At 38.2% G+C, this 25,185-nt stretch overlaps 1 protein-coding gene across 7 annotated transcripts in view; it reads left to right on the top strand.

Annotated features, from left to right (window-relative positions):
* Nucleotides 1–25,185, top strand: part of smad10a (SMAD family member 10a) — a 39,470-nt gene that overhangs the window by 12,796 nt on the left and 1,489 nt on the right. For 6 of the 7 annotated variants that reach the window (XM_018695425.2, XM_051078675.1, XM_051078685.1 and 3 more), the window contains 8 exons: nucleotides 755–967; nucleotides 1,158–1,412; nucleotides 1,621–1,722; nucleotides 2,663–2,716; nucleotides 3,279–3,462; nucleotides 9,475–9,643; nucleotides 10,728–10,866; nucleotides 13,590–24,596. In XM_018695425.2, coding sequence (XP_018550941.1) covers nucleotides 755–967; nucleotides 1,158–1,412; nucleotides 1,621–1,722; nucleotides 2,663–2,716; nucleotides 3,279–3,462; nucleotides 9,475–9,643; nucleotides 10,728–10,866; nucleotides 13,590–13,801 — 1,328 coding nt within the window. In that variant the 3' untranslated portion in view covers nucleotides 13,802–24,596. The remainder of the gene's footprint in view (nucleotides 1–754; nucleotides 968–1,157; nucleotides 1,413–1,620; nucleotides 1,723–2,662; nucleotides 2,717–3,278; nucleotides 3,463–9,474; nucleotides 9,644–10,727; nucleotides 10,867–13,589; nucleotides 24,597–25,185) is intronic. The other variant, XM_018695426.2, reaches the window with a different exon arrangement.

The raw sequence follows: 25,185 nt of genomic DNA, 5'->3' as shown, positions 1-25,185 counted from the left end.
TAAAATACACTTAACATATAGCATGTAGGGAAATATGAGTTAAATGAGTCAACTCAACATCTTTCTATGCTTGTGTATTGTTGAATATTGTAAAGTAAGCAGTGCAATTGATGAGAATTTCTAAAAAGATTTACTGTGAGAAGAGGAGGCAGAGTTCTGTACTCTCACTGTGGTCATTAGTTAAGGCAGTAGTTTTTAAAATCCCTCAAAAAACATGATGTATGTATTATTTATGCCATTTATGTTTATGTTAAGTACTGTTCTCCAGCAGCAATATATATATATATAATATATACTGTACCCATGCATGGATCAACAAACTACATTTCCAACATGAAAAGGTGGTCTCAAGTGTGGTTCATATGTACCAGGGTATGGTTTACATCAGACCAGGTGTGAAAACAACTGTACCAAAACTGCCTTTTAGAATGTGTTGTGTAGTGTACTCTTCTTCCTTGTGTTTATTGGCGGATTGCAAACTAATACTACCACCTACTCAATTGGAGTGTGCAAATATGCAAGTATACTTGGGTACAGAACGACAATACTGACCAGGCTAGTCTCATCCTGACTTTACTATGAATAACTAATAATTGTTTTCTTTCGTTACTTCGGTAATGATGGAGTATTAATTGCCTTAGCACCAGTGATATTCCATGAATGTCCATTAATTATATTCACAGGCTTGTGCCATTTCTATGTATGATTGTAAATCACTGAAAATATTCATCATTTCTGACCTAACCTCCTGCAGCAGCAGCAGGGGGCCTCATCAAAGAGGAATACATCCATGACTGTATACAGATGGACCTCCCACCTGGCATGCCTTTATCTGACCACCAAGCAGCCCTGAAGCTGCCTCCTCCAGACCACTATAGCCAGTCCCTGCCACCCCCACAGCTGTCCTCTGAGCCCCATGGACCCCCAACTGTCAGTAGATACACTAATCTGCCTGTCTCACCCAAAGGTCAGATCCTAATTTTTCATTATTGAATTGAATTGTCATTAGAAAATGTGTTTACCAGAGTGCATTGTTTTGGGCAGGTGGTAGATCAGATATTTGGAGACTCAGTCAGCCAGACAGACTGACAAAACAAAATAATTGCTCTTAAACATTTCATGTAGTTTAAGTCTGATGTGTTCCGTTGTCCTTCCAGTGTCTGGTTCTGGCATGCTGCCACTGCAGGGTGGTCACAGTGATGGCCGTCTCCAAACTGCATCTCCACAGGCTCAAGCTATGACCCCAGCACCACGACCTCCAACTCCAAACCAAACCCCACCTCAGCAACAGGCTGTTCAGCAGCCCTCACAGGCCCCTCATTCACAACAACCCTCTTTACCTCCCTCGCACTCGCATGGACAGAACGGATACAGCGGCAGTAAACACTCTAACAGTCAGGCTGTTTTCCACAGTGAGTTCACACATACTGTATGTACCAACATACATACATTGATATTCTTCAGTATCAGTTATGGGAAACTTTGCCTAATAATGCATAGTAATTCATCATGAAAATGATATAAATCACTCAAAAATATACTGAGTTATAAGAAAACATTGTAAATTGTTGTACTGTACTTTGATGAGCACTGATCATTCTTTACTTCCCTGTAATCCAGCAGTTTGGACAGGCAGCAGCACAGCCTCATATACTCCCATAGGACCCCAGCAGAACGGGCGTGGTCACCAACAACCTCCCCTCCATCATCCAAACCACCACTGTAAGATATGCTTCAAGCCTGCCTCAACCTGCTTCTCTTCCAAACTAAAGAAGTCCACATGATATTTACTTTAATTCTTGGAGATTTCTAGACATTGTTTTACTGCTGCTTTTTATAATGACGATCTTAGGTGATATCTTTCATTTTTAGAAGTTCCTCGCTATGTTAATATCAAATATCTTTCATCATGTATAGTGTATAATGCAGTGGCAGGCCGTGTAGTTCACACCAGTATATCATCTCCAGCTGAAGCTTCAATATTAACTCATAAAATGACACAGACATAAACAATAAATATAGGTCAAATGCATTTATTCACCGAAACTGCTGATTATTTGTAGACAAATAAAAAACTGCTTCTGTTGAGCAGACATTCTCAGAAAAGGACTTATTGTTGGAACTGAGACGCTACAGATAACCTCTACAACAGAGTCACTGAACTCGTCGTCCAGCCACTGTGGGTTGAAAAAACATACCTAAAAACTAATCTATGCTAACATGTTTTAGCTTGTACTAATAGCTATAGATATGGTTTGTTAGTGCTGACCAGTACACTCTTTTACTTTCCAATCAAATGTCATGAATATGTTGACTTTAGCGTAGGCCTGCTGCTTATTTTTAGTTACCGGGGCCTGCACTGAAGGTATCAAGGCAGATTCCTGTTAACTTGGCAACACGGGGCTGAAATCTGATTGGATAAAAGCTCTAACAAAAACAGACTGTATTGGAAACACCACAACTGAAGTTGGTGGCTGACCAGTGGAAGTGTCAGGATCAAATTTCAGATGAGATGACTGACAATGATGAATTGCCTGAGTTGAAGAGTTTAGATAAAAGATAAACACAAGCTTGGAAAATTCAGAGTTGGGTACAGACCTATAAATATTTGTTTTTCTTTTTTTCTGTTCCAGACTAATCTACATGTCCCTCTCCTTTTCAGGGTCTCAGCATCATGGCTCAACCTCTTTTCCTCCTTCCGTGTCTAACCACCCAGGTCAGAGAACATTATACTACAACAACAATGTTGTTCATATCAAGACATTGATTGTTAACTGATAAAGGTGCTGCTGATCTCATACAGTATTTTTGGACATGCATTAAACTATTACTTGCTATTTAATTATGCAGAATCAGTGATCTGAGCTCAGAAATGTGGTGCTGCACAGAGCAAGTATCAATTGAGCGTATGTCATCAGTATTTACTGTACATTCTGGATGTCTGGTGTGGCAGTGAATATTTACTGTATGTGCATTCATAAATTATCTTATTCAACAATTCTGGTATTTTAATGTTTGGAAAGAGTCATTTTTCAAAAATTAAAGTTCCTACACATGTTCTTATCTATTTTGGGCCAAATTAATATTTTTCATTGTGATGGAGGAGCCCATTTAATTACATACAGTACTTCCATCAGTATTTGTAAGATCCTCCCTCAAATGAACATACCATAAGAAGAGAGACAGTCCCTGCAAACATGAGGCTGCAATAAATCTGAGCCAGTGTTTTGTTAACTCCCAGTCTGTTGCACACTTGGTTTGGTCTGTTTCCATTGCAGGACCAGAGTTTTGGTGCTCCATCTCCTACTTTGAGATGGATGTTCAGGTGGGTGAGATGTTCAAGGTGCCCTCCAGTTGCCCTGTAGTGACTGTGGATGGTTATGTTGACCCATCAGGAGGCGATCGCTTCTGCCTTGGTCAGCTGAGTAATGTCCACCGCACAGATGCCAGTGAGAGAGCCAGGTGAGTGGATGAACACTCTGCTGTGTCTCTTTAATGAACTGAATTTTTATATGAAACACCACATGGATCAAGTACTAAAGAAGAACACTGTATTTAATTAAGGGCTTTATTTCTGCATTCATAAATGCATTTTACTGACTTACTCTCTCTTAGCCCTTTCTCTGTCCCCTGGTTGCCACTGGGGGGCAGTGACAACACACTGAGCCAAGATGACTTGCTCCCTTCTCTGCTGCACTACTGCTTAGCTGTTAATATGCTGTGGCTCTATAACTCTGTGTGTCCTGCCTGTAAATAACAATGACATTGCAAAAGCTACAACCACTGGGAAATGACTGTTTTATCTGAAACTGTGTCAATATGACAGACTATAAAGTGTTGTTCAAAGATGTCTGAAGTAACTGGTCTGAGGGGCCACAATGAAAAGCCTGTGGCTCACTGCCTTCCTCATCGCTCTCCAACAACATGGTGCTTTTTACATGTCGACACAGATCTGGTTAACTTTGGGCCATCTCTCCTTGAAGGCATTCCTGTAGTATTCTTGCAAAAGTGAGTTGAAAGAAAAATTTTAACTGTCACAGATTAGCTGGACTATCCAACAAGATTTCCATTTGAATGCAAACTGAAATAAAAGATGAAAGTCATAATTTTCTCAGAGAAAAGGCATATATCATGAATAAAAAAGTAAGAAAAGTATTTAGAGTCAAGTTAGAATATGAGAACATCAGTCAGCAGCTACATGCAAAGTAAGGGTTGTGGAGGACCTGAAGGTATACACTGTATATAATTATAAGTATTATTATAATCATATCAATCATAATTATATTTGAGGTAAGCTATGTTTCAATTAATAACAAAAAATTTATTTATGTACTTGTTGTGCCGGTTGTTAAATAGACATAAAACTAAGCACAACAAGAGTAATAATGAAAGTTAAGGGAGATTGTTCCTTGCCATGGGGTGAACCTGTTTATGATAACACATGGAAGTCCATCTCCATGTCTATGTGTGATTAGGATGGGCAGTTTTGAGCTTCTACAAGGGAATTACAAGCTAACTATATGAGCCTTAGTGCCACCATCAATGATACAAGAAAAACAAGGGAATATGTACCAAAGATATATGATAAAACATCATTCATGGAAAAGCTATTTATATTTCATGGAATTGAGGTAAGACAGGTTATGAGAGGGGTAAAATATTTGACAGCTAAGATAGCATCTGGGGAAACATCGTGATAAAAAGATGATGGTCAGGTCAAGAGTTCTCAGCATCCTTTCCCAGCAATGCTAGATGGATAATAGAATAGAATAGAATAGAATGCCCTTTATTGTCATTATACTAAAAGTACAATGAGATTGGAGAGCTTCTCCTTTACAGTGCAAACATAGAAATATACAGGGGAAAAAAAAAAAAAAAAAAAAAAAAAATATATATATATAATATATATATATATATATATATATATATATATATATGTGTGTGTGTGTGTGTGTGTGTGTATATATGTGTGTGTATATATACACACACACACATATATATATATATATAGAAAAGATATACAAACAGTGCAACTCTATATACAATGAGTATAGTGTGAATGAATGTATTGCACAGGTAATGAGGTATAGGTGTGAGTGTGAATGTATTGCACAGGTTTTAAATATTAAATATTAAAGTGCACAGAGTGAGGAGAGTTTATATTGCGCAGTCTGTGTTATGTTGGTGAGGGTTTAAGGTGGTGATGGCTCTCAGGAAGAAACTGTTTTTCAGTCTGTTTGTCCTGGCTTTGATGCACCTGTAGCGCCTGCCAGAGGGCAACAGGTCAAACAGCTGGGAGCCGGGATGTGAGCTGTCTTTGATGATGACATTAATACAATAATAATGACATTAATACACAAGTTAGTCCCAGTGGAAAATCCAGATGTGGTTAAGAACCCCACAGGTAGAATTTATTAAAGTAACATCCAGATGAATATCAGGCCCCAAGGTTTCCCAGCAGAACTTTGTATTGTAAAGAGACGATTGAATGTTATGCACTTCACCTGTCAGTGGTTTTTAATGTTGTGGCTGATCAGTGTATGCCCTCTGGGATGGAAAATAAGTAATAATGTAAGCATGCACAGGAAAAATAGAACATTTTAGAATCTAAAATTAAAGTGATTGAGAGATATTTTTCAACAAGAAATTGACAAGGTATGCGCTTAGAGCCAACATAACAATCAAGTTTGATGAGGCTTAAACAGACTTATTATGATCAGTGAGAAAATTAAAGAAGGCTTATTTCCTGGTAGATCAAACTTCAGCAAACCGAAAGGGCAATTAATGAAATACAAGTTGCACAAGGAAGTACTCTAGTAGATTATATGGAAATACATAAAGCATTCAAAAATTTCTTAGAGAATCTCTATAAAGCAAATCAATCTACTAATTTATAAGGCTTTAATCTTTTTTTAAAATCTTACTAGCTCCTAATTTGCTGATTTAGAAGAAACTAAAACTAAATATAATGCACCTGTCAGTCCTTACTTTAGGACTCCTAAGTTTTTGAGTAATAATAATTCACAAAGTTACTTAGAGCTAAAAGCAGCACCCAAGTATGGGAGTGGAGGGGAGGAAGAATCATAACATGGCTGCTGTCATTCCACATGACAGTGTTTTGGAAACCTTAAAGGACACTTAATTACTTAAAAGATACCGCCTTAATCACAAGGGAATAATGACTGTTGTTGAGCTTGTGAGGTATGCATTACCATCTCCAACCGCCTGAAACAACCCAGTCAGTTATGTTTCACTGGAGGCACTAATATTTCATGGGGGGTTGCTTGTTTTGACATTCTAACAATACTGACCAGTAAGCATGTTGTCCACTTCCTGATTACTGCAAATATGCACACAAAATTTAGAATATCAGATAAGCACTTGATGTAGGGCACCATGTGTCCCTCTGGAGAGAAATTGTGTGAATATTAATGTTCTATATTAATATTCCCAACACAAATTTTTATCAGTCTGATATCTGACACTGTGGTTTTCTCTATAGCACAAACACATACATAATGACAATATATGATTTTATTAACTACTTTCAATTTGATCATGAAATAAATACAGCAATTAAATGAAATAAGATAGACTTTATTCATTCAAATACAATACAATTACATGTTACAGCAGCAAGAAACAAGAGTGACAAAAATAGAAAAATAAAGATATAATATAGAAAAATAAAAAATAAAAATATAATATAAGAAAGGCACAGAAGAAGGTTTAAAAAAGGGTAAAAAAGTTAAAGTGCAGCAATCAGCATTAAAAAAAAGGAATTCAGAAGGATGATGTATGTGGTGCAAACTATGTAAGTTGTGGTCTAAAAAGTCTCTGAGTAATATTTAAATATTAACTACATTATTCAACATCAACATCAAGGTTGCAGTAAGTTTGTCACAGCAGGATCCTGATGGATGGTCTCTGAACTCACCGTAGTCACTTGGGCAACTGTGACTATGGTGATGTTTTCCGCCGTCTCAGCGTGGAGGTCTGCCAGCAGACTTCTTCGTCTGGGTAGTGGGTACCACTGTCGACTCAGCTCGTAGAGGGCTGGGCAGGCGTGTTTGTCTGCTGATGGCTCTTACATGTTGACAATGAGCTAGTTAAAAACAAATGTATTAGTGGCTATTCGCTGCTTGATGACTTTGGAAGGTATTGGCACATTATTAAATGTGTGTTTTCACAAACACTTAAGTCTGTGGTGAACAAAGAAACAAAGCACGTGGAAAAAGTAATACAAAGTACTAAGAGATGTGAATGTTAAAAAATAAAGACCAAACTAAGAGGGGCCCACAGTTTTTATCTTCCCCAGCACCCACAAACATCGTTGTTACACTCAATTATTTGAAAACAGCTAAAGAATAATATTAACCATCTTGCAGGTTAGTCACATGTCAAACTTTACCTTATTTCAAACCAGTGTAAACATTTACAAACCAGTTTTCAATTCAGATCAGGAATGAGCGAATTTATGGTGGAGATCTGCGTTCTGTCACCTGGGTGATCCTGGAGATCTCTGATAGTTAAGATCTGGTTTGTTTATATGGTTTAGAAGAGAGAGGTCCTTCAGTGTCTGTTCCTTGCCAATTGAATGGTTAAATTGGTGGGGGAGCAGGCTAGTGGTCATAATACCTTGACTTGCATAAGACTGTCTCTGGTATCCACTGTGTGTCCACTACACTGTGACTGGAAATGTCTGAACCCATAGCAGTTGTGTGCTAAAATTCAATTGAATTGAATCAATAATCATTTGCATGTTACAAGACAGTTAAAGACAAGAAGCAACAGCAGGTCAAGAATGCTCTCCAGGATGTCAGGATGCAGTTCACAAAAACACTGAAAAATAAAGTGGTAGAGTTCTGGAAGAGTTCTATGGACAAGATCAGCATCCATCAAAATGATTAAAGAGGAAGATGCAAAGAATCTGCTGGCTATGGTTCCAAGACATGGACACAGACTGTAAAGGATTTTGATTCGACTTCATGTGTATCTGTCCAATTAGTTTGGGATCCATAATCTTTGGGTACTGTGTTATTTCTATATTAATGTAAACATACTCAAAGCTTAAGAGCAAAAAATGTGCAACTGTCCAAATATTTATGGTTATTTATGGTCTGTTGATAATGTGCAAAATTAGATTGATTAGATTAATAAAATGTGGTTACTGTTATAACATTATGAAAAAGATGAACCACGTTAGACCATGAGATAGTTTGTGTAGCTTTGTGTAGCTTTTGTTTTTGCTAAATAAAACCAGGGCTTTAGTTTACTTTGCAACGTTCACTGTCCTGACATTAGGACACTGAACAGCCAGACACACTAGACAGGACAGAAAAATATAATTCCCACACAAACTGCCATTTCAGTACAACTGAAACTAAACTAATGCACAGTAGGAAAAACACTGGATGTTATGTAACCTAATGAGTGAAACAGATGCCATCTCAGTCTCTGTTCAGAAACCATACTATGATGTTATTGGAGAACCAAGGTTTTTCTCATCTTTCTCTGCCACTTTATTGTTTAGCCTGTTGACCCTCTGTGATCTTGCTCCTTTCTTCTTGTAATGCTCAGTGCTCAGTGTTGGTGGTAGCTTCCTTGTTGTTCATTTTGTGTTTTATGAACTGACTCACTAACACTATCCACAGCTATGAAGTATGTCTTTAGTATCTTTGCTTTTACATGAGAACATTTATTCAGACCTTGTTGCTTGGTGACACCTGTGATGGTGTGATGGTCACTCGGCCAGCACATCCAGAAAGTGGTCTCACTCCACCACCACCATTTTAGAAAAAATAATCATAAATTAATAATTATTAATTAATAATAGTAAAAAATATTTAGATTTAGAAGAATTTACATTTTATGCATTTAAAAGTTAGATTGTTTTTTCCTTTAAGAACTAGTAAAACAGTAAGGCCAGATGGCCTTCCAATTGACAAAAATAAAAGTTAAATGATGGCATGTGTCAGGAATCTTACAAGGTGAATGCCTCCACAAGTCAGTGAGAAAGGTGTAGCTGGCCTTGCCCACAACTGGTCCAGCGTAACAGGGAGGTGCTGTGGATGTCTAGAGCCATAACCCATGTTCACTAAAACAACTCCAACTGGATATAAGGTTGTTTGATGGGCTCTGCTTGTGAGGATCCAAGCTCCTCTGTTGTGCCACAGAAATGTCTTTCATTGATTAAGGAGCATGTTTGCAAAAAAGGAATTATTGGAAACAAATATGCAGTTATAAAGGGTTGACATCAATAATTTGATTGAAACCTTAGAATTAAAACTCTAAACTTTTCCTTAAGGAGGAAATTTACATTTAAGATTGGAGGGAAGCATGTGTTATGGCTCAGGTGCAAACAAGTAATATTAAGTTACAGCTGCTTCAGTAAAAGCTGGATGATGCCAAGTCATGTAACTCCTGTTAAACTAAATAAATGTTTGTCCTGAGTGTTTTTTCTGTTTGTGTCAGGTTACACATAGGTAAAGGCGTGCAGCTGGAGTGTCGTGGTGAGGGTGATGTGTGGATGCGCTGTATGAGCGACCATGCTGTGTTTGTACAGAGCTACTACCTCGACAGAGAGGCAGGCCGAGCACCAGGTGATGCTGTGCACAAAATCTACCCTGGAGCATATATCAAGGTCTGAATCCAGCTCTCACACATCACTCACAGTTTTCACACACACACACACACACACACAAACTTGTTTCAATGTTTATCCTATCCTACCCTTATCCTAACCTTAACCATCACACCTAAATGCCTAACCTTAACCCTTGAGCCCGGCACACACTAAAAGATTTTTAAAATCTTACCCGATTTAGAAAATGCGAGGGACCACACACATGACAAACAATATCAGATTTCACAGTTTTGTTCTTGTTGTGTGATGTGCAATGAGAAGTCCAACACGGGACACCTCACACAAACAGATTCTATTCACCAACAACCAGAATCTTGACTTTCAAAACTCAAAATCTCATGCGGTCAAAGGCAACTTTACAGTAAACAAACATGGTGGATGGCGATGTCTTTTGTTTGTTGTGCTTCCGTTTTCAGTCAGCCTGCTTCCTGATTGGCTCTTGCCCCATTCCACGTGATAATCGTGCATGCTTGGCTCCCCTCTGCGTACTCCCCACACAACAGGATTTTCTGTCCTAAATATTGAACGTGTTTAATATTTATTGGTAAAATCACTCTGAACACACCTCACACAACAGGAGAATCTGGCAAGATAATTGTCAGAACCAAACGATAATCGCACCTTTGCTGACTTTGATTGGGAGGGGGGATTTGGGCCAATAATCAGCCTGATTATCTTTTGATGTGTGTCCTGCTTTAGCCTAACCCTGACCTAAATCTAATTGGAACCTGATCCCTAAAAGCAAGTCCTAACACTCAAAAAACAGTCTTTACCTGTGGGGACATCAATTTTTCCCCCAGTGACACAAGTTACCATGGATTAGTGTGCATTCAGGGAAAGTCCCTACTAGGTCATAAGAACAAACACACACACAAGGCAAGACACACTGATCTAATAGTAACCAAATCAATAAGTTAAATAAACAAGTAGCTTCCATTTGAAATAAACCATTATTAGCTGAATGAACAGACTGAAAGAAGTGCATCAGCTGTTGTCAAGTGTTATTAAAGGATGAATGGTGTTATGCTCTTCAGATTGCCTGTCCAGCTGTTGTAATGCGATCTGCTTGTGTGTTGGTCAGGTGTTTGACCTGCGACAGTGCCACAGACAGATGCAGCAGCAGGCAGCGACGGCTCAGGCTGCAGCTGCTGCGCAGGCAGCTGCTGTGGCTGGAAATATTCCTGGTCCAGGCAGCGTTGGAGGCATCGCACCTGCAGTCAGTAAGTGTTGTTGAGACTTTGACATTAACAGTACATGCTAGAAGCCAGTTTGAAATGCAGACTATACAGTGAAGTGTTCAAGGTTCAAGGTAGAGTTATTGTTCTTTTCATCAGTTCACAGGGAATGACATTATCAACAGATCCAATAAATAACAGAAAATACAAAGTCATTAATGTGACATGTCCCTTTTGCACAAAATCCATTTTTTCCCCAACTTGTACTGTTTCAGTTTGCTCCTATCACTAACAGATAACTAAACCACAGTATCCTATGATTGATTACTGAGCGTTCACAGCTGGGGGGCAACCAGTTATCGTGCTGGCTGATTATCAGATCTGATATTTAGCATTTTTACGATAATCAGCATCATTATTTTTTTATCTGATTGCCAATAAAATAAATGAATTTAAAATGTTTGGCTCTGATGTAGCCCCCTCTGTCTATAGTCAACACTCTGTGGTCTTGAGCAATGTCCCACAGCACTATCTGTCTGACTGGAGCGGCTGTGATGAGCGCTGATGTTGTGAAAACACCACAATCTTATGATGTATTTCTATGATGACAGGCATGCCCAGTCTCCCAGTTACACTGAAAATGCCTGAAGAATACACTTTGTTGAAGTGATATACAGTTAAGTATTTAGCACTATCACAGTCTGTTCCGAGTGAGCAGGTGTTCAGTGAAGTCTCTCATAGCTGCCGCTACAAAATGTGTAGAGATGGAGTTGGCGTCTTGTTTATAGGTCAGTTATGAAATCCTGCCACACCGCGTCTCTCCTGCAGGGGTGCTGACACTCTTATTGCACATACTACTGTCTATTGTTGTATGTGGAGTGTCTTTTGTGTTGTTGGGAGCAGTGCTGGTTGTACAGTCTGACAGCAGCAGGAAGAAAAGACCTTTGAACACCAAGGGTGGAGGAGCCAGCTGCTGAAGGAACTTCACAATGCTATGAAGCAGCACAGGGGTAGGAGACATCCTCCCCTGAGGAAGAAAACTTGACCATCAACCCTTTCTTTCCACCAGTTTCACTGTATCCAGGCGGCATCCCAGGACAGAGCCTGCCCTCTTGACCGGTTTATTCTGTCTGTTTGCTGTTGAGATACTGCTACCCCAACAGACCTCAGTAGATGAAGTCTGCCTTAGCCTTTCTTGTATAGTGCATTAATATTGTTCATCCAGTTCAGGTTATTGTTAAGTGCACACCTAGGTATTTGTATGAGTTTACAACTTCAGTGTCCATACTCTGAATGTTTTTCCAGTGTTTATTTAGAAGCAGTCTGCAGCCCATAAAGCCTTGGGTTAGTCTCCCTTACTCATTAGCTGCATCAGTGATGTAGCCAACAATAGCAGAGTCATTGGAGAACTTCTGCAGATGACAGTTTGTTGAGTTATGGGTGAAGTCTGCGGTGTAGAGGATAAGCAACAAGAACAAGTTTTTCCAGGTGGGAGAGGGATCTGTGAAGAAGGTGGATGACAGCATTGTCCACACCAACGTGTGGCTGGTATTCAAACTGCAACAGATCCATCACTTGGTGCACCAGAGGGTGGAGGTAGACCAGGACCAACCTCTCCAGGGCCCTCATCAGGTGAGAAGTCAGTGCCACTAGCCTGCAGCTGTCTGTTTCTTTCAGTTGTGGTTTTTCTTGGTACCATGCAGTAAGTCTTCCACAAGACCAACACTCTCTCTAGTTTTAGGCTCAGGTCAAAGGTGGACTAGACTATCCCACACGGCTGGCCTTGAAAATCCTGGAGCTAATACCATCTGGACATGTTGCTTTCCTCACCTACATCCATTTTCTGTTCTTTCCCAACTAGTCTGTTGTGAGGCACAGGCATGGGCAGGGAGAGACTGCTTGTACTTGGTTGAGTGAGGCTTGGTGCTGTGTTTAGGTCGGTGGGACAGTATACAGAGGATGATGGAGCAGTGAGGTGGGCTGGGCATGGAGTCAGGCAGATGCTTGGTCAAATCTGTGTTCAGGTCATTTTCCTACTGTAGGTCTTCTACAGGCTGTCCCTGCACCCTGATATGGTTTTGTGACCTAGTCTCACTGATCCTCTGAAGCTCCCTCATACACCCTCTGCAGCTTTACCTAGTTCCCTGATTTAATGGCCCTCTTCTTCCCGTTCAGCAGTGCCTTTAGATGATGTTTTGGTGGATACAGTGTGAGACAGAGCCCTTTACAGTAAAATGCTTGATTATGTTTAGTTAAGTTCTGTGTTGACAATGGAAATGCTAGAGAAGTTTTCATCACATTTTTAGATAACATAATATTATTTAACATGAAGTATCAGGTCTCTATCAGGGAAGGTATGGGTGATTATTGTTTTAGTGCATACAAAGGCAGCAATTCATGTGTTATTATGGAAAGCATGATAACCACTTTCATTCTATTTTATTCCCTAGATGATGTAAATGAATAGAAACGAGGAAGATAAGATTTATAAATATAAAGAATTGGTATTACCAAAAAGCTGGTGTTTTTACATGTGAAACATCTGACCTCATGTGAATGTACCAGATGTGAAATTTTTGTACTCTAATGTAACGTCCACTTCTACTTAACAGGTTGACATGCTAGACATGTACATGTGCTCTTTCTGGAATGGGTGGCTAGGTCAACCTTGATCAACTGTCCATCAGTGGGTGGGAGAGGGTGTCAGAATGAAGTACTCTGTGGTACTGACTGGAAGAACCACCACATTTTGTCACGTGTGATTTCAGGTCTGTCTGCAGCAGCTGGGATCGGTGTAGATGACCTCAGACGACTGTGTATCTTGCGGCTCAGCTTTGTGAAGGGCTGGGGGCCTGACTATCCCCGACAGAGCATCAAACACACCCCCTGCTGGGTGGAGGTCCATCTGCACCGTGCTCTGCAGCTCCTGGATGAGGTGTTGCACACAATGCCATTGGCAGACCCAGGGCCTGCCAACTGAAGACCAAGACCACATTCAAATTCCAATTTGGATTCTCTGAATGTGCACACACAAACACACATTTGGATATTTTTGCCTCAGGCCAAACATATAGTCTAATTGATACACAAAGTAAATTGATCAGAAACAGAAAACAGAAACAACAACACATTATGCTTGTAACAATCAATGCATGCATCACTCATGCAGTCTCACAGCCACACACACACCACACACACACACAGAAACCAAAACGTCTGTAGCTACACAGACATAAAAGTGCTGATGTCTTTGGGATTTTTTTAATTCTTTACTCTACAATCTGAAGTTAAACACAAAGGAGTTGGATTACCTGTGGTAAAGATTTTGGGTTTGTCTCTGTCCTTAAGACATTTGTATGCACTGTAGAAATCCAGGGATGCATTTCAGAAATCCAGTTCCCCTATATGCATTTTGGATTCTTTCTCAGTTTAGGAGTGTTCTGCACATTCACTCGTGGAATACACACAGACATGTACAAATTGTGTTATTCAGGAGTTGACAACACTCCAGACAGATAACTGCATACCTCTGGAAAAGAAAACTTCAGCATTACAGTTGTCTTTTATGTCTTTCCAGTGATGTAAAAGTATGGATTAAGGAAGCCGGTGTTAAGTCATCTCTGTGCTTGTACTGCGCTCTTCTGTATGTTGATCTCAACTCAAACTGTTAGCGCTCTTATTACGCTCACCTCAAACTATATTATTTTTGTACCAAAAGTCTAAAAAGCCAAAAACATTTAGCTTTAAAGAAGTGTTGTTGTTCTCTGTAAACAGTGCTACCCTGTATGTAACCAAATGGTTGGTGGAAATCACCAAAGCCAGAATACCTCATAACTACAGTGCAAAGTCACAGTTTAGTTTTCTGCCTAAACCGCGCACACTTTGTTCATTACTGACAGGCTGAGTTCAGGTCTGAGTTCAGGTCTGAAGTCAGTCTGAGGGTACATGCGAACATGTGTACAGACAGTACTGGATACGCTGACTGATATCTGTTACTTAGTTGTGCTCTACAGTTTTACAGCAGAATGGCCTTGTGAAAGAAGCTTCTTGTGAATTGTGATATCCAGACACAGTATTGTCAGACCAAACACCAGACTCCAGTCTGTGCATGTGACACCAGTGCCTTTCTGTTCTCTGGTCTGACCTGTTCGGAAATCATCTCTTCTACATGCGTAACAAGCAGTTTATTTGAACTCTGGCTTGTCGTCTCCAGGTCCATGTGTTTGGCCAGTGAAGAAGAGTAGCATTGGAAACAGTGACTGAAGGGGTCTGTGTTCCAAAAAAATGAAGATGACAGCTTTCTGTCTCCTCTAACTTTCTCTGTCTCTGTTGTAACTCATTTTAAGTGACGATGGAGTATAGATAGATCACCCTGCACAGCTGCTGTCATTAGTGTAGACTTATGTAGATTTTGTCAGATGACTTTGTTGTCATAAAAAAAGTGATTTGGAGCCAAATTTCCAGTGTCTCGTGCCACTACTGGGAGTCCTGTTAAATGGTGCAAAAAGTTCCAGGCAAAGAGTTTCCTCTCATAAGAGCTCCTCACGAATTAGATTAGATCAATAGTTAAATTAGAGTCAAATTTGAAATTAAATTGAAATGAATTAAATTAAAATTAAAAATCCAAATATATTAAATGAGAAGTTCGATTATGTTACATGTGGTGAACTGTCAAACAAATGTGGGTTTGAAGGGCACATTACCTGCTACAGCTGACTGAATGTGAACAGGTTAGGAGTCTGGACTTCTCACACTCTGCAGAGCTACTCTGAAAAAGAAGGCTGTGAGTACCATGTAGACTGAGATCGGTTCTGTGACACACACTAGACTTGAGGAAATAAAAGGGTACCGTTTAATCAATGGAAAAAGCTTGAATGTTTAGGAAAATCCAAACTGTGCTAGACTGGGGACATGGTCTGTTGATCTAGATCCAAAGGTGAAGAGAGGATTGGTGAGAAGAGACGTGTAGTTTGACTCTGTCAGGAAACTTAGGAACATTTGTCATCTGATTCAGCTGCTTTACAAAGATCAGCCATTAACATATGCATATTTGTGATTTGTGCCTTTTGTTGTGAATAGTAGATACACCAACACTGGATTGTAAGGCAGACATAAGTTTGTCTTTCTACACGTGAAGATCGATGTTGCACATTGTGATTTGGTTTTCAGCTGTTCAGAATCTTTTTGATGATATTCTGTGGTTCCCTCAGGTATCTGTGTAGCTCATCAAACTGGTTTATAGACATAGCACTCATCTTACCTAAGTAGTATTGTTTATTGCCTTAGTCTTCTGTGAGTGTAAAATATGAATGAGTATGCTTGGCACTATCTTAATCTTAGCATGGACAACATAAATTGATGTCATATTTATCTGTTCTCCTCTGCCCATATTCAGGGAGGTGTTCAAGTAGGCTTTCTCAAATCAGTAAATTCATCATCATCATCATCATCATCATCATCCTGATCTCTCTACAATTACATCACTGTTTGTCACATCACATCACCTCCATGATGTGTCCAGAAATGCTTTGGAGTCAGTGCCTGTATGTTGCCACTGTCTGGGTATCACTATTGATTTAGACAATGAACACCAAGCAGCAACTTCATTTTATTACTGCTGTTTTTCAGCTTGTAGTATTAATTAGATATTTGAAGTGACAAAGTTGGAACCATCCGGACTGATAGCAGGACAGTTTGTCAGGGTTTTCCCTGTGGTCTCACTGTAGTCTCAGGACCTTCTCATATTTGCCCACTCAGGAGGTAACGTTTCATTGATGGTCCCTCATTTCCTAATCATTTTCAAGGATGTTTCCTTGAAAGAAATTGTTTTATTCCACATAAATCAAAGGGAAAATAGGACAGACTTCATTTAAACTCACATACACACCCTTTAATCACTGGCCATTGGACACTTTACTCTCCATGTAAATTGGATTATTTGCTTGCCTGTAGACAGAGGTCCCATTTTTTGCATGTTCAGCTAACCTGCTGTGCACAGATTATAAAAAGACTAGTTTACAATAGCTATAATTGGAATGAATTAATTGGAAGTGTACTAACTGAACATTGTTTCTATTTTCCCCATCATGAGTACCAACATGGTATTGTTCTTTCCAGGAAACAGCTTGGAAATCAGTAAGAAACTACAGAGTTGTTTAAGGAAGTGTTCCATGTTTTCCAGAGCCAAGCTCTGAACATTTAGTTAAGCTCTTATCAGAAACAGGCATTCTCAGGCCCACCTCAAACCTGTGGTCTGAAGTTTGCCTCTGCTGAGTCTACACAAAGCATGGAACCCAGCTACTCCACTCATTAGCTGATGAATATGATTGTGGTCTGACAGGATGCGTACACTCAGCTGCTAAATTATGGCATGCTGCTCCCCCAGGCGGGACTGCTTGTCATGTCTTTGTGCATGGACCAAACTAAATGCACTGAGTAATGACAAGTGTCTTCTTTGTAAATACAGAGGACACTTGTGTCTACAACAATAATACACTTCATATATGAAATGGATTGGGTGTACAGTGGATGAGTGTGATTATTACATGTAAAACCAAACCTGCAGTGGCCCCCTTGTCAGCCACATCTCATGGTCTTAATCAGTGGATTGAGTTTGTTCAGGCAGGCATAACATAGACTTAATAATCAGAAGTAAGAGTGAGCGAATTCCATCTACTGACCAAGTCTGTTGGAGGCGGCTGACAGCTCTGAAAAGCTTGTAAGTGGATTTTCTGAGTACAAGTTGTTAATGTCATACTGCCATTCGCAAAGTCAAGGATGAACTCAGGCTCTAAAGGAATTTTCTGACCAATATAAATTCTTTGATTGTAGCCAATGTTTCTCCAGCCACATATGTAATCACAGTAATGATGAACATATTAATAACAGGAGCAACAGCTGTATTCATCATGGCATGAAAAACTTCCTTAGACCATAAAAGTCCATATTACACAGAGCTCATCAGACTTTAGGAATGTTGCACTGTGGGTAGGGTGTAGAGCCATGTAACTTCAGTTCAGAGGCAGGGTGGAGTACAGTTATACAGAAAGCTTTGTCTCTTCAGTGATTTGCCATGTGTTTTGTGATTTGTTTGGGAGAAATGGGAACTACAATTTTCAGAAGAGGTTTGGGCTAAATATTCCAATATTTAATGTATCTACTTTTATATCTTGCAATATAAATTATCAGGACAAAATGTGAAACATTTCTGGATAAAATCTGATTTCATCCCATACCAAAGCCACTGATAATGCATTTATTATTCCAGTCTGTTCTTAATGTGAGACAAACAGAAAAACATACACATCATCCCATTCATAAAACATTTAACAAGTTTATTCTGACACTTACATAATATTAAAAATATGTACTAAAGAATTGAATTTGGCTACATAATAATATTGTTATTTTAATTTTGTAGTAATTTTATTGTAAAAATGTGCTGCTCTTGTAATGTTGACTGGATATTAAAGTAAAATTAACAAATGACATTGTCATATTTATACAGACTTTGCTGATGACATATGGCTACCAATAAAGTCATATCAGAGAACCCTGTCAAACAGCCTTAACATTCACTGACTGTCATGAACAACTAACTAAACTAAGCTGAGGGTAGAATGCATTTCCAGGTAACTGTGTAGAAGACATTACAGTTTTTTTCCCATCCAGCTATGGTCGGGTTCATTGGAAGACTGACAAGGCTTGCAGGTTTGTGAACGGTGTTATGGCCCACATACATGTGTGTCCACTGTTTATGTGGCAGTCTTTATCACACTAACATATTCTTTAAGCTTGCCTAAATGCATGTTTCTTACATTATTTAGCTTCACGATGCGTACTGCCATATTTTCTGAATGGCGATGCATCGCGCCGTGGTGCATTATTACGCCAAGGTATGCCCTACGACTTGCGTTAACCCCGCGGTTGCCAGTCCCCCGACGGGCGCGGGGTGCGAGCAGCCCGTTCAATACGGTGGCCTGGAGGTGCAAACCAACATTACAAAATGTGAAACACTTTTACAAACCTTGAGGGCTGACGGGAGGAAGCTGCTCTGTCAGGTGAGGAGACACCTCTCTGAAATATGAGAGGAGTTAAGATGGCGGAGTGAGCGGCAGCGTTTTTTGCAGGTTATTAAAGTTTTGAAGCCGTCCTAGACAATTGTCCTTCGACATTAAGAAAAACCCAACTGCACAAAGAAATTGCAAGAACAACTCCTGAGCCCCACGGTGTTTCATTTTTTTCGAGACTGACCACTTTTGCTCTCAGTTCCACAACGTGAATGAGATTGCTAACGTTAGCAAAGCGGCTAAAGCTCCAACGCTAACAGATCACGACTACAACCTGACGTCCCTGCGAGAGGCATGTGGTGAAGAGGAACTTGAAGAAATAGAGGCGATGGAGGAAGAAAACCGGAAAATGCTCCATAACCACACACCACTACCCAGCCCAAATCCCCAAAAAATGAAACAAAGGAATCAAGACGAGAGAAACCAGCTGGGTGAGATTACAAATGAAACCATCTTTAATGCAATTCAAGCTTTGATAAAGAGATTTGATGAACAAAATGACAGACTGAAAATCTTTGAAAGTCAAATGGAAGCAAACACACAAGCAGTGAGAGAAAATAAGGAAGAAATAAGCAAATGAAAGAAGAAATGATGTTGCTGAAAAAAGAAAATGTCTCACAGAAGCAGATTTGTTTGGAGCAAGCCAGATATAAGAGAAGGTGGGATCTTAGACTGATGGGCCTTCCTGAAAAAGACAAAGAGAATACAAGAGAGACTGTGACCGGCATCCTTACAAGAGTAATCCCGCTGTCAGTAGAGAAGCTCCGTGAGACAGTAGACACAGTGCACCGCCTGGGAAAAAAGAACGATGCAGCTACCAACAAGATGCCCAGACCTGTAATCATCCAGTTTGCCTTGCGAACTGTTCGTGATGAAGTATGGAGGAGATCAAGAGAGGCAAGAGTATGCAAAGAGATAAACATTCAGTTCAAGGAGGACTTCTCAAAGGAAGATCGCGAGGCTCGTCCAAAGCTGTGGCTCAAGGTGCAAGAAGCCAGACGAAACGGAAAGAAGGCCTCTCTAAGAGAAGGATATGCACTCATCAATGGACGCAGAGTTGACCTCTAACTGCTGCTTAGTAAGCAAATACTCTGGCACCTTATGCTTATACAGAGCAAAAATTCAGGAACATGGTAAGATGTATTTATGTTTACAGAAGTAAACTCTCAGGTACTTTGTTGAACATATAACTGATTTAATTGCTTAAAGAGATTTAAGGACTTCAATTTCAAGTTGTTTTTTTCTTTTTCTTAAATGATGTTACTAAGGACAACATGTTCATTCCTGCATAGAAAAAAAAAAAAACAAAGTTAAGCGCATTCAGAAAACCATAATTTATTTTATGTCATTGAATGTTAGGGGGTTGAAAAACATTATAAAGCATAAAGCCATTTTTTTTGTTTTGTAAGGACCAAAAATCACAATGTGTTTTTTTACAAGAGACTCATTCTGTTATGACTGATGAAAAATTCTGGAAAATTCAATGGGGGATTATGCTTTTTTCGCACATGGAACATCACACTCAGCAGGAGTCATGATATTATTCAATAGATTTCCGGGTAGCATAATTGATCATAAAAAAGATACTGAAGGTCACTGGTTAATGGTGGTAGTGGAGATAAATGACAAACGTTATATTTTAACATGCGTTTATGGCTTTAACAACCAAGCAACTAATATGAACTTCTATACCAAATTAATCCAACTTATAAATAAATGGAAAACAACATATAATTCAGATAAAGTGATATTGGGAGGAGACCATAATATAGCCCCAGATTCATGGTTAGACAGATTACCTCATAGGAATTCTCGACCTGTATACAATGACACTATACTGTCTTTATGTACAACAACACAGGTAATTGATTATTGGAGAACATCGAATCCAACATCAGTTCAGTATACATGGTATAACTCTGCAGGAAACAGTCAATGTTCAAGACTAGATTACTGGCTGATTTCATGTGAGTTATGTAATGATATTTTGGATTGTAAAATATCAGCCTCTCCGCTCACAGACCATTGCATGATTAGTATAAACTTATTATCATCCAAACAACATTCGAATTCTCCAAATATTTGGAAGTTTAACAATGATTTCTTACAAAATGTTGAATTTTATGATCAGGTGAAGTTTCTTATCTTGGAGGTTGAAAAGTTAGACATGAGTGATATCAGTAAATGGGAATGGTTTAAGTTTAAGACCAAACAAATAGCAATTGACACAGGTAAAAAATTGTCACGTATAAGGAAACAAAAGCAAAAGGATCTAATCGACAAAATCAATTCATTAACAAGTAATACACAATTATCCTTAGACAACATTACTGAATTAAAGTCATTGCAATCCCAATTAGATGACATGTACACAGCAAAGGCAAATGGAGCTTAGATTCGATCAAGAGCTAGATTGATCGAAAAGGGTGAAAAAAGTTCAACATACTTCTTTGGACTTGAAAAACAAAGACAGACTAAGAAAAAAATAAGCAAGCTTATGACAAATTATATTATAATTGAAGATCAGAAATTAGTCCAAGATGAAATCTGTCTCTTTTATTGTAACTTATATCAAAATTTAATAAATCAGATTGTGACATTCTATTTGAAAAAATCGACGAAGACATGAAAAAAATGGATGTAGAAGACAAACATATACTTGAAGAAGGATTAACTGTAATTGAAATTGAAAACACATTAAAACAAATGAAAAACAGTAAATCACCAGGGATTGATGGTTTAACATCTGAATTCCTAAAACATTTTTGGACAGATATCAAAAAGCTACTATATAGCACTTTTCTGGAATGTATTCAGAAAGGATGTTTGTCTCCTACTATGAAAACAGGTTTGATAACCTTATTACCAAAACCCAAAAAAAGATCTGTTGATGCTAGACAACTGGAGACCAATAACTTTACTATGTAATGACTATAAACTACTTGCTTTAGTTTATGCAAATCGCTTAAAGCATGTAATTGGAAAACTTGTAGGAGAATATCAATCAGCTTTTATAAAGGGAAGATATATTCACAACCATATTCGACTGATTTTGGATATGATTGACTACCAATCATTCATTCAATCAGATAGTCTTGTGTTATTCATAGATTTTTTCAAAGCATTTGACACTATAGAACATGATTTTATGTTTACAGTGCTCAAAAAACTTGGATTTGGAGAAGGGTTCTGCAAGATCATAAAAATGTTTTATAATGATATCTACAGTTACATCTCCCTCAACCCTGGAATGACACCAAAAATTAAGATTTTACGTGGAATTAGACAAGGTTGTCCTATTTCGCCAAAATTATTTATTTTATGTACACAAATGCTAGCATTTCTAATTGTAAATCACCCTCAAATTAAAGGAATTACCATTTTAGATTATGAATATCGAATAAGTCAATTTGCAGATGACACAGTAATCTTTCTAAAGGACAAATCCTTAATTAAAAAAGCCTTGGATATAATATCAATCTTTTCCAGAGCTTCAGGATTATGCCTAAAGTTGAAAAAATGTGAAATACCATCTCTTCATCCGTGTACTGAGACAAATATAGGCTCCATTCCTATCAAAACTGAATTAAAATATCTAGGTTTAATAATATCTAAAGATAAAAATAGAGAGAACAACTAAACATTGAAGATATGATGATATGATATGAATAGAGGATATGAAAAAATCTCTAAACCATTGGCTTATGAGAGATCTCTCTATTCTTGGTAGAATCTTATTGACAAAAGCAGAACGTTTATCAAAACTAGTATATCCTTGTCAATCTCTCTATGTTCCTCCCCAAATGATTAAAAAGGTAAATTCCATCATTTTTAATTTCATATGGAAAAATAAGACCCACTACCTTAAAAAATCTTTGATGGTTAAAGACCATAAACATGGTGGGTTAAAAGCGGCTGATTTTGAATCCATGATAGGTGTATTAAAGTTGAACTGGATAAAAGCTTATTTGGCACAGCCTGATTCCATATGGTTCCACATACCAAAATATCTTTTCCAAAATGTTGGAGGATTAGAATTTTTGTTAAGGTGTGACTTTGAAATAACTAAACTACCTATCAAATTGTCTGACTTCCATAAACAAATACTGCTCTACTGGAAAATGATGTTCACTCACAACTTCATGCCGCACTAATAGAACCATATCAATTAACAGGAAGACTTTATTTAAACAAGAATGGTATGATAAAAAGGTTCTATATGTTACTGACTTGATGGATGTAAATGGCAATTTTTGGTAATTCATTTGTAAAAAAGTTTAGTTTAAAATGCTCTTATAAAGAATTTAATCAAATTAGTCAGTAATCAAATTAGAGCTATTCCACCTCCCTTAAAATACATGATCAAAAATATCCTCACAAACTCAAACGTGTCTGTTAAACTGCCTGATTTAAAAATTGGTGAACTGAAATTTGGTGAAAGAAAATGTAACAACAAAGTACTTGGAAGTGTGTTTAAAGAAAAGCTGTTCCATGACATCAAAAAATCAACAAAAATAAAGATAACAGATAATGAAGTGACACTAACGAAGACTTATTGTAGTTATCTTAAATGGCCAATTGCACCTAAGGTAAAAGAAATTCAGTTCAAATTAATAAACAATATTTATCCCGCTGCTGTAACCCTAAGGAAAAGATTCAATTTTGAAGTAAGTCCGTGTGTTTTCTGTATGACAGAACACGAAACGATGGAACACTTATTCTTCTCTTGTTCAGTCACAATGCTGTTCTGGAAAGATGTTTATCAATGGTTAAATATTGAGATTAACAATTCCTCGTTTAACAAATTCCAAGTGATGGTTTATATGGACGGCCTGTCAAAAAAGGTATCCAAAAAGGTGAACATAATTCTTATTATGGGAAAATATCATATACACAAGAATAAATGGAAAAACAGCAAACCCACCATAAACAGTTTTAACAATGAAATTAAAAACCATATAACATCCCTAAAGGTTTTACTGGAAGAAAATCAGTCTATCAATGAACTATATGAAACAATGTCAAAGTCTCTTGCTTTTTAAGTTACAATCCTGTGTTCTTTTACTACGCTTAAAGCACTTTTGTTAAAATATCAACCCCTGTGATTATTTTATTTTATATTATCTTGTTAATGTGTTGTAAGCTTGTAGTGTTTCAAATGCAAGCAAATGTTTCCTCAAATGAGTTCTTTTTGTAAATTGATGTATATTTCAAATTGAAATGTTCAGTAAATTGTAATGTGAAAAATATATATATATTAAAAAAAAAATCTTGAGACAAATTTACATTATAGAAAACATTTTTACATATCATAAAACACAATTACATTACCATAACACATTTACAAGTGCCGAAACAAATTTACATTTCAGAAAACAAATTAACAAGACGCGAAACACTTTTACAAACGCCGAGACAAATTTACAAGTAACATCAACCGGAAAGGGAATGTACCAACTCCGGAGTTGAACCGGAAGTGGTGACGAGGAGCGGCCAATACGAGTTGTTGTCGTTGATGGAGTTCATGGTGACCCAAGATGGACAGCAATCGAGTTATGTTTTGCCCGTTTTGGGGCAAACACATGAGCCGATTAACGCGGGTTTGTTTTTCGTGTGGTCGGTCTTTAGAGTTTTTAAATGGCGCAGACCAGACGGAAGGACCAAACGCACAGGGGACATATCAACAGCCAGATAATGCTAAACAAAGTAAGTGTAGCATAGCGGTCGCTATCTGAAGTATGTGAATGAACGTGAAGAGCGCTTAGCGGCTGCTAACTTTGTATTTGAAACGTGGCTTTGTTAAATTCAGCAGAAAAACCTTGCCCATCATATAAGCACTTCCTGGAGTACAGAAGCTCCAAGTCAAGGAGTCATGGCATATGCTTTTTTCCTCAGTATCTTAAAGTATATAATGTATTGTGTGTTTTAATTTTGCAATATAAATTAATTCACAGTTGTTAGGGAGGATGAATACTTCCTGGCAGGAAAGATGATTGCAGTGTCAGTTGTACATGGAGGTCCAGGACCCCATTTCATGTCAGAAGATCTTGTACATTATCTTGCTGGCCAGCCTTCATTCAAATCAACAGTTAATTTAATAACTGATGAAGAAATAGGGAAAGCTTTGTGAGAGGTGAGAATAGCATAAAGCTACAGTGTGGTAGGACAGAGTTTTACATACTTCCTGTAGTGTTTTAGGACAATTTTACTTCCCATATCCCATACACAGAATTGGCTTAATTTACTATTAGTTTTGATAGGGTAGGGTTACACCATGCTATGTATGTCACTGAAT

This window comes from Lates calcarifer, linkage group LG3 (assembly GCF_001640805.2).
Source record: "Lates calcarifer isolate ASB-BC8 linkage group LG3, TLL_Latcal_v3, whole genome shotgun sequence".
Classification (NCBI taxonomy): domain Eukaryota; kingdom Metazoa; phylum Chordata; class Actinopteri; family Centropomidae; genus Lates; species Lates calcarifer.
Note: the sequence above shows the minus strand (reverse complement) of the source record. Positions and strands in the feature narration are given on the sequence as shown.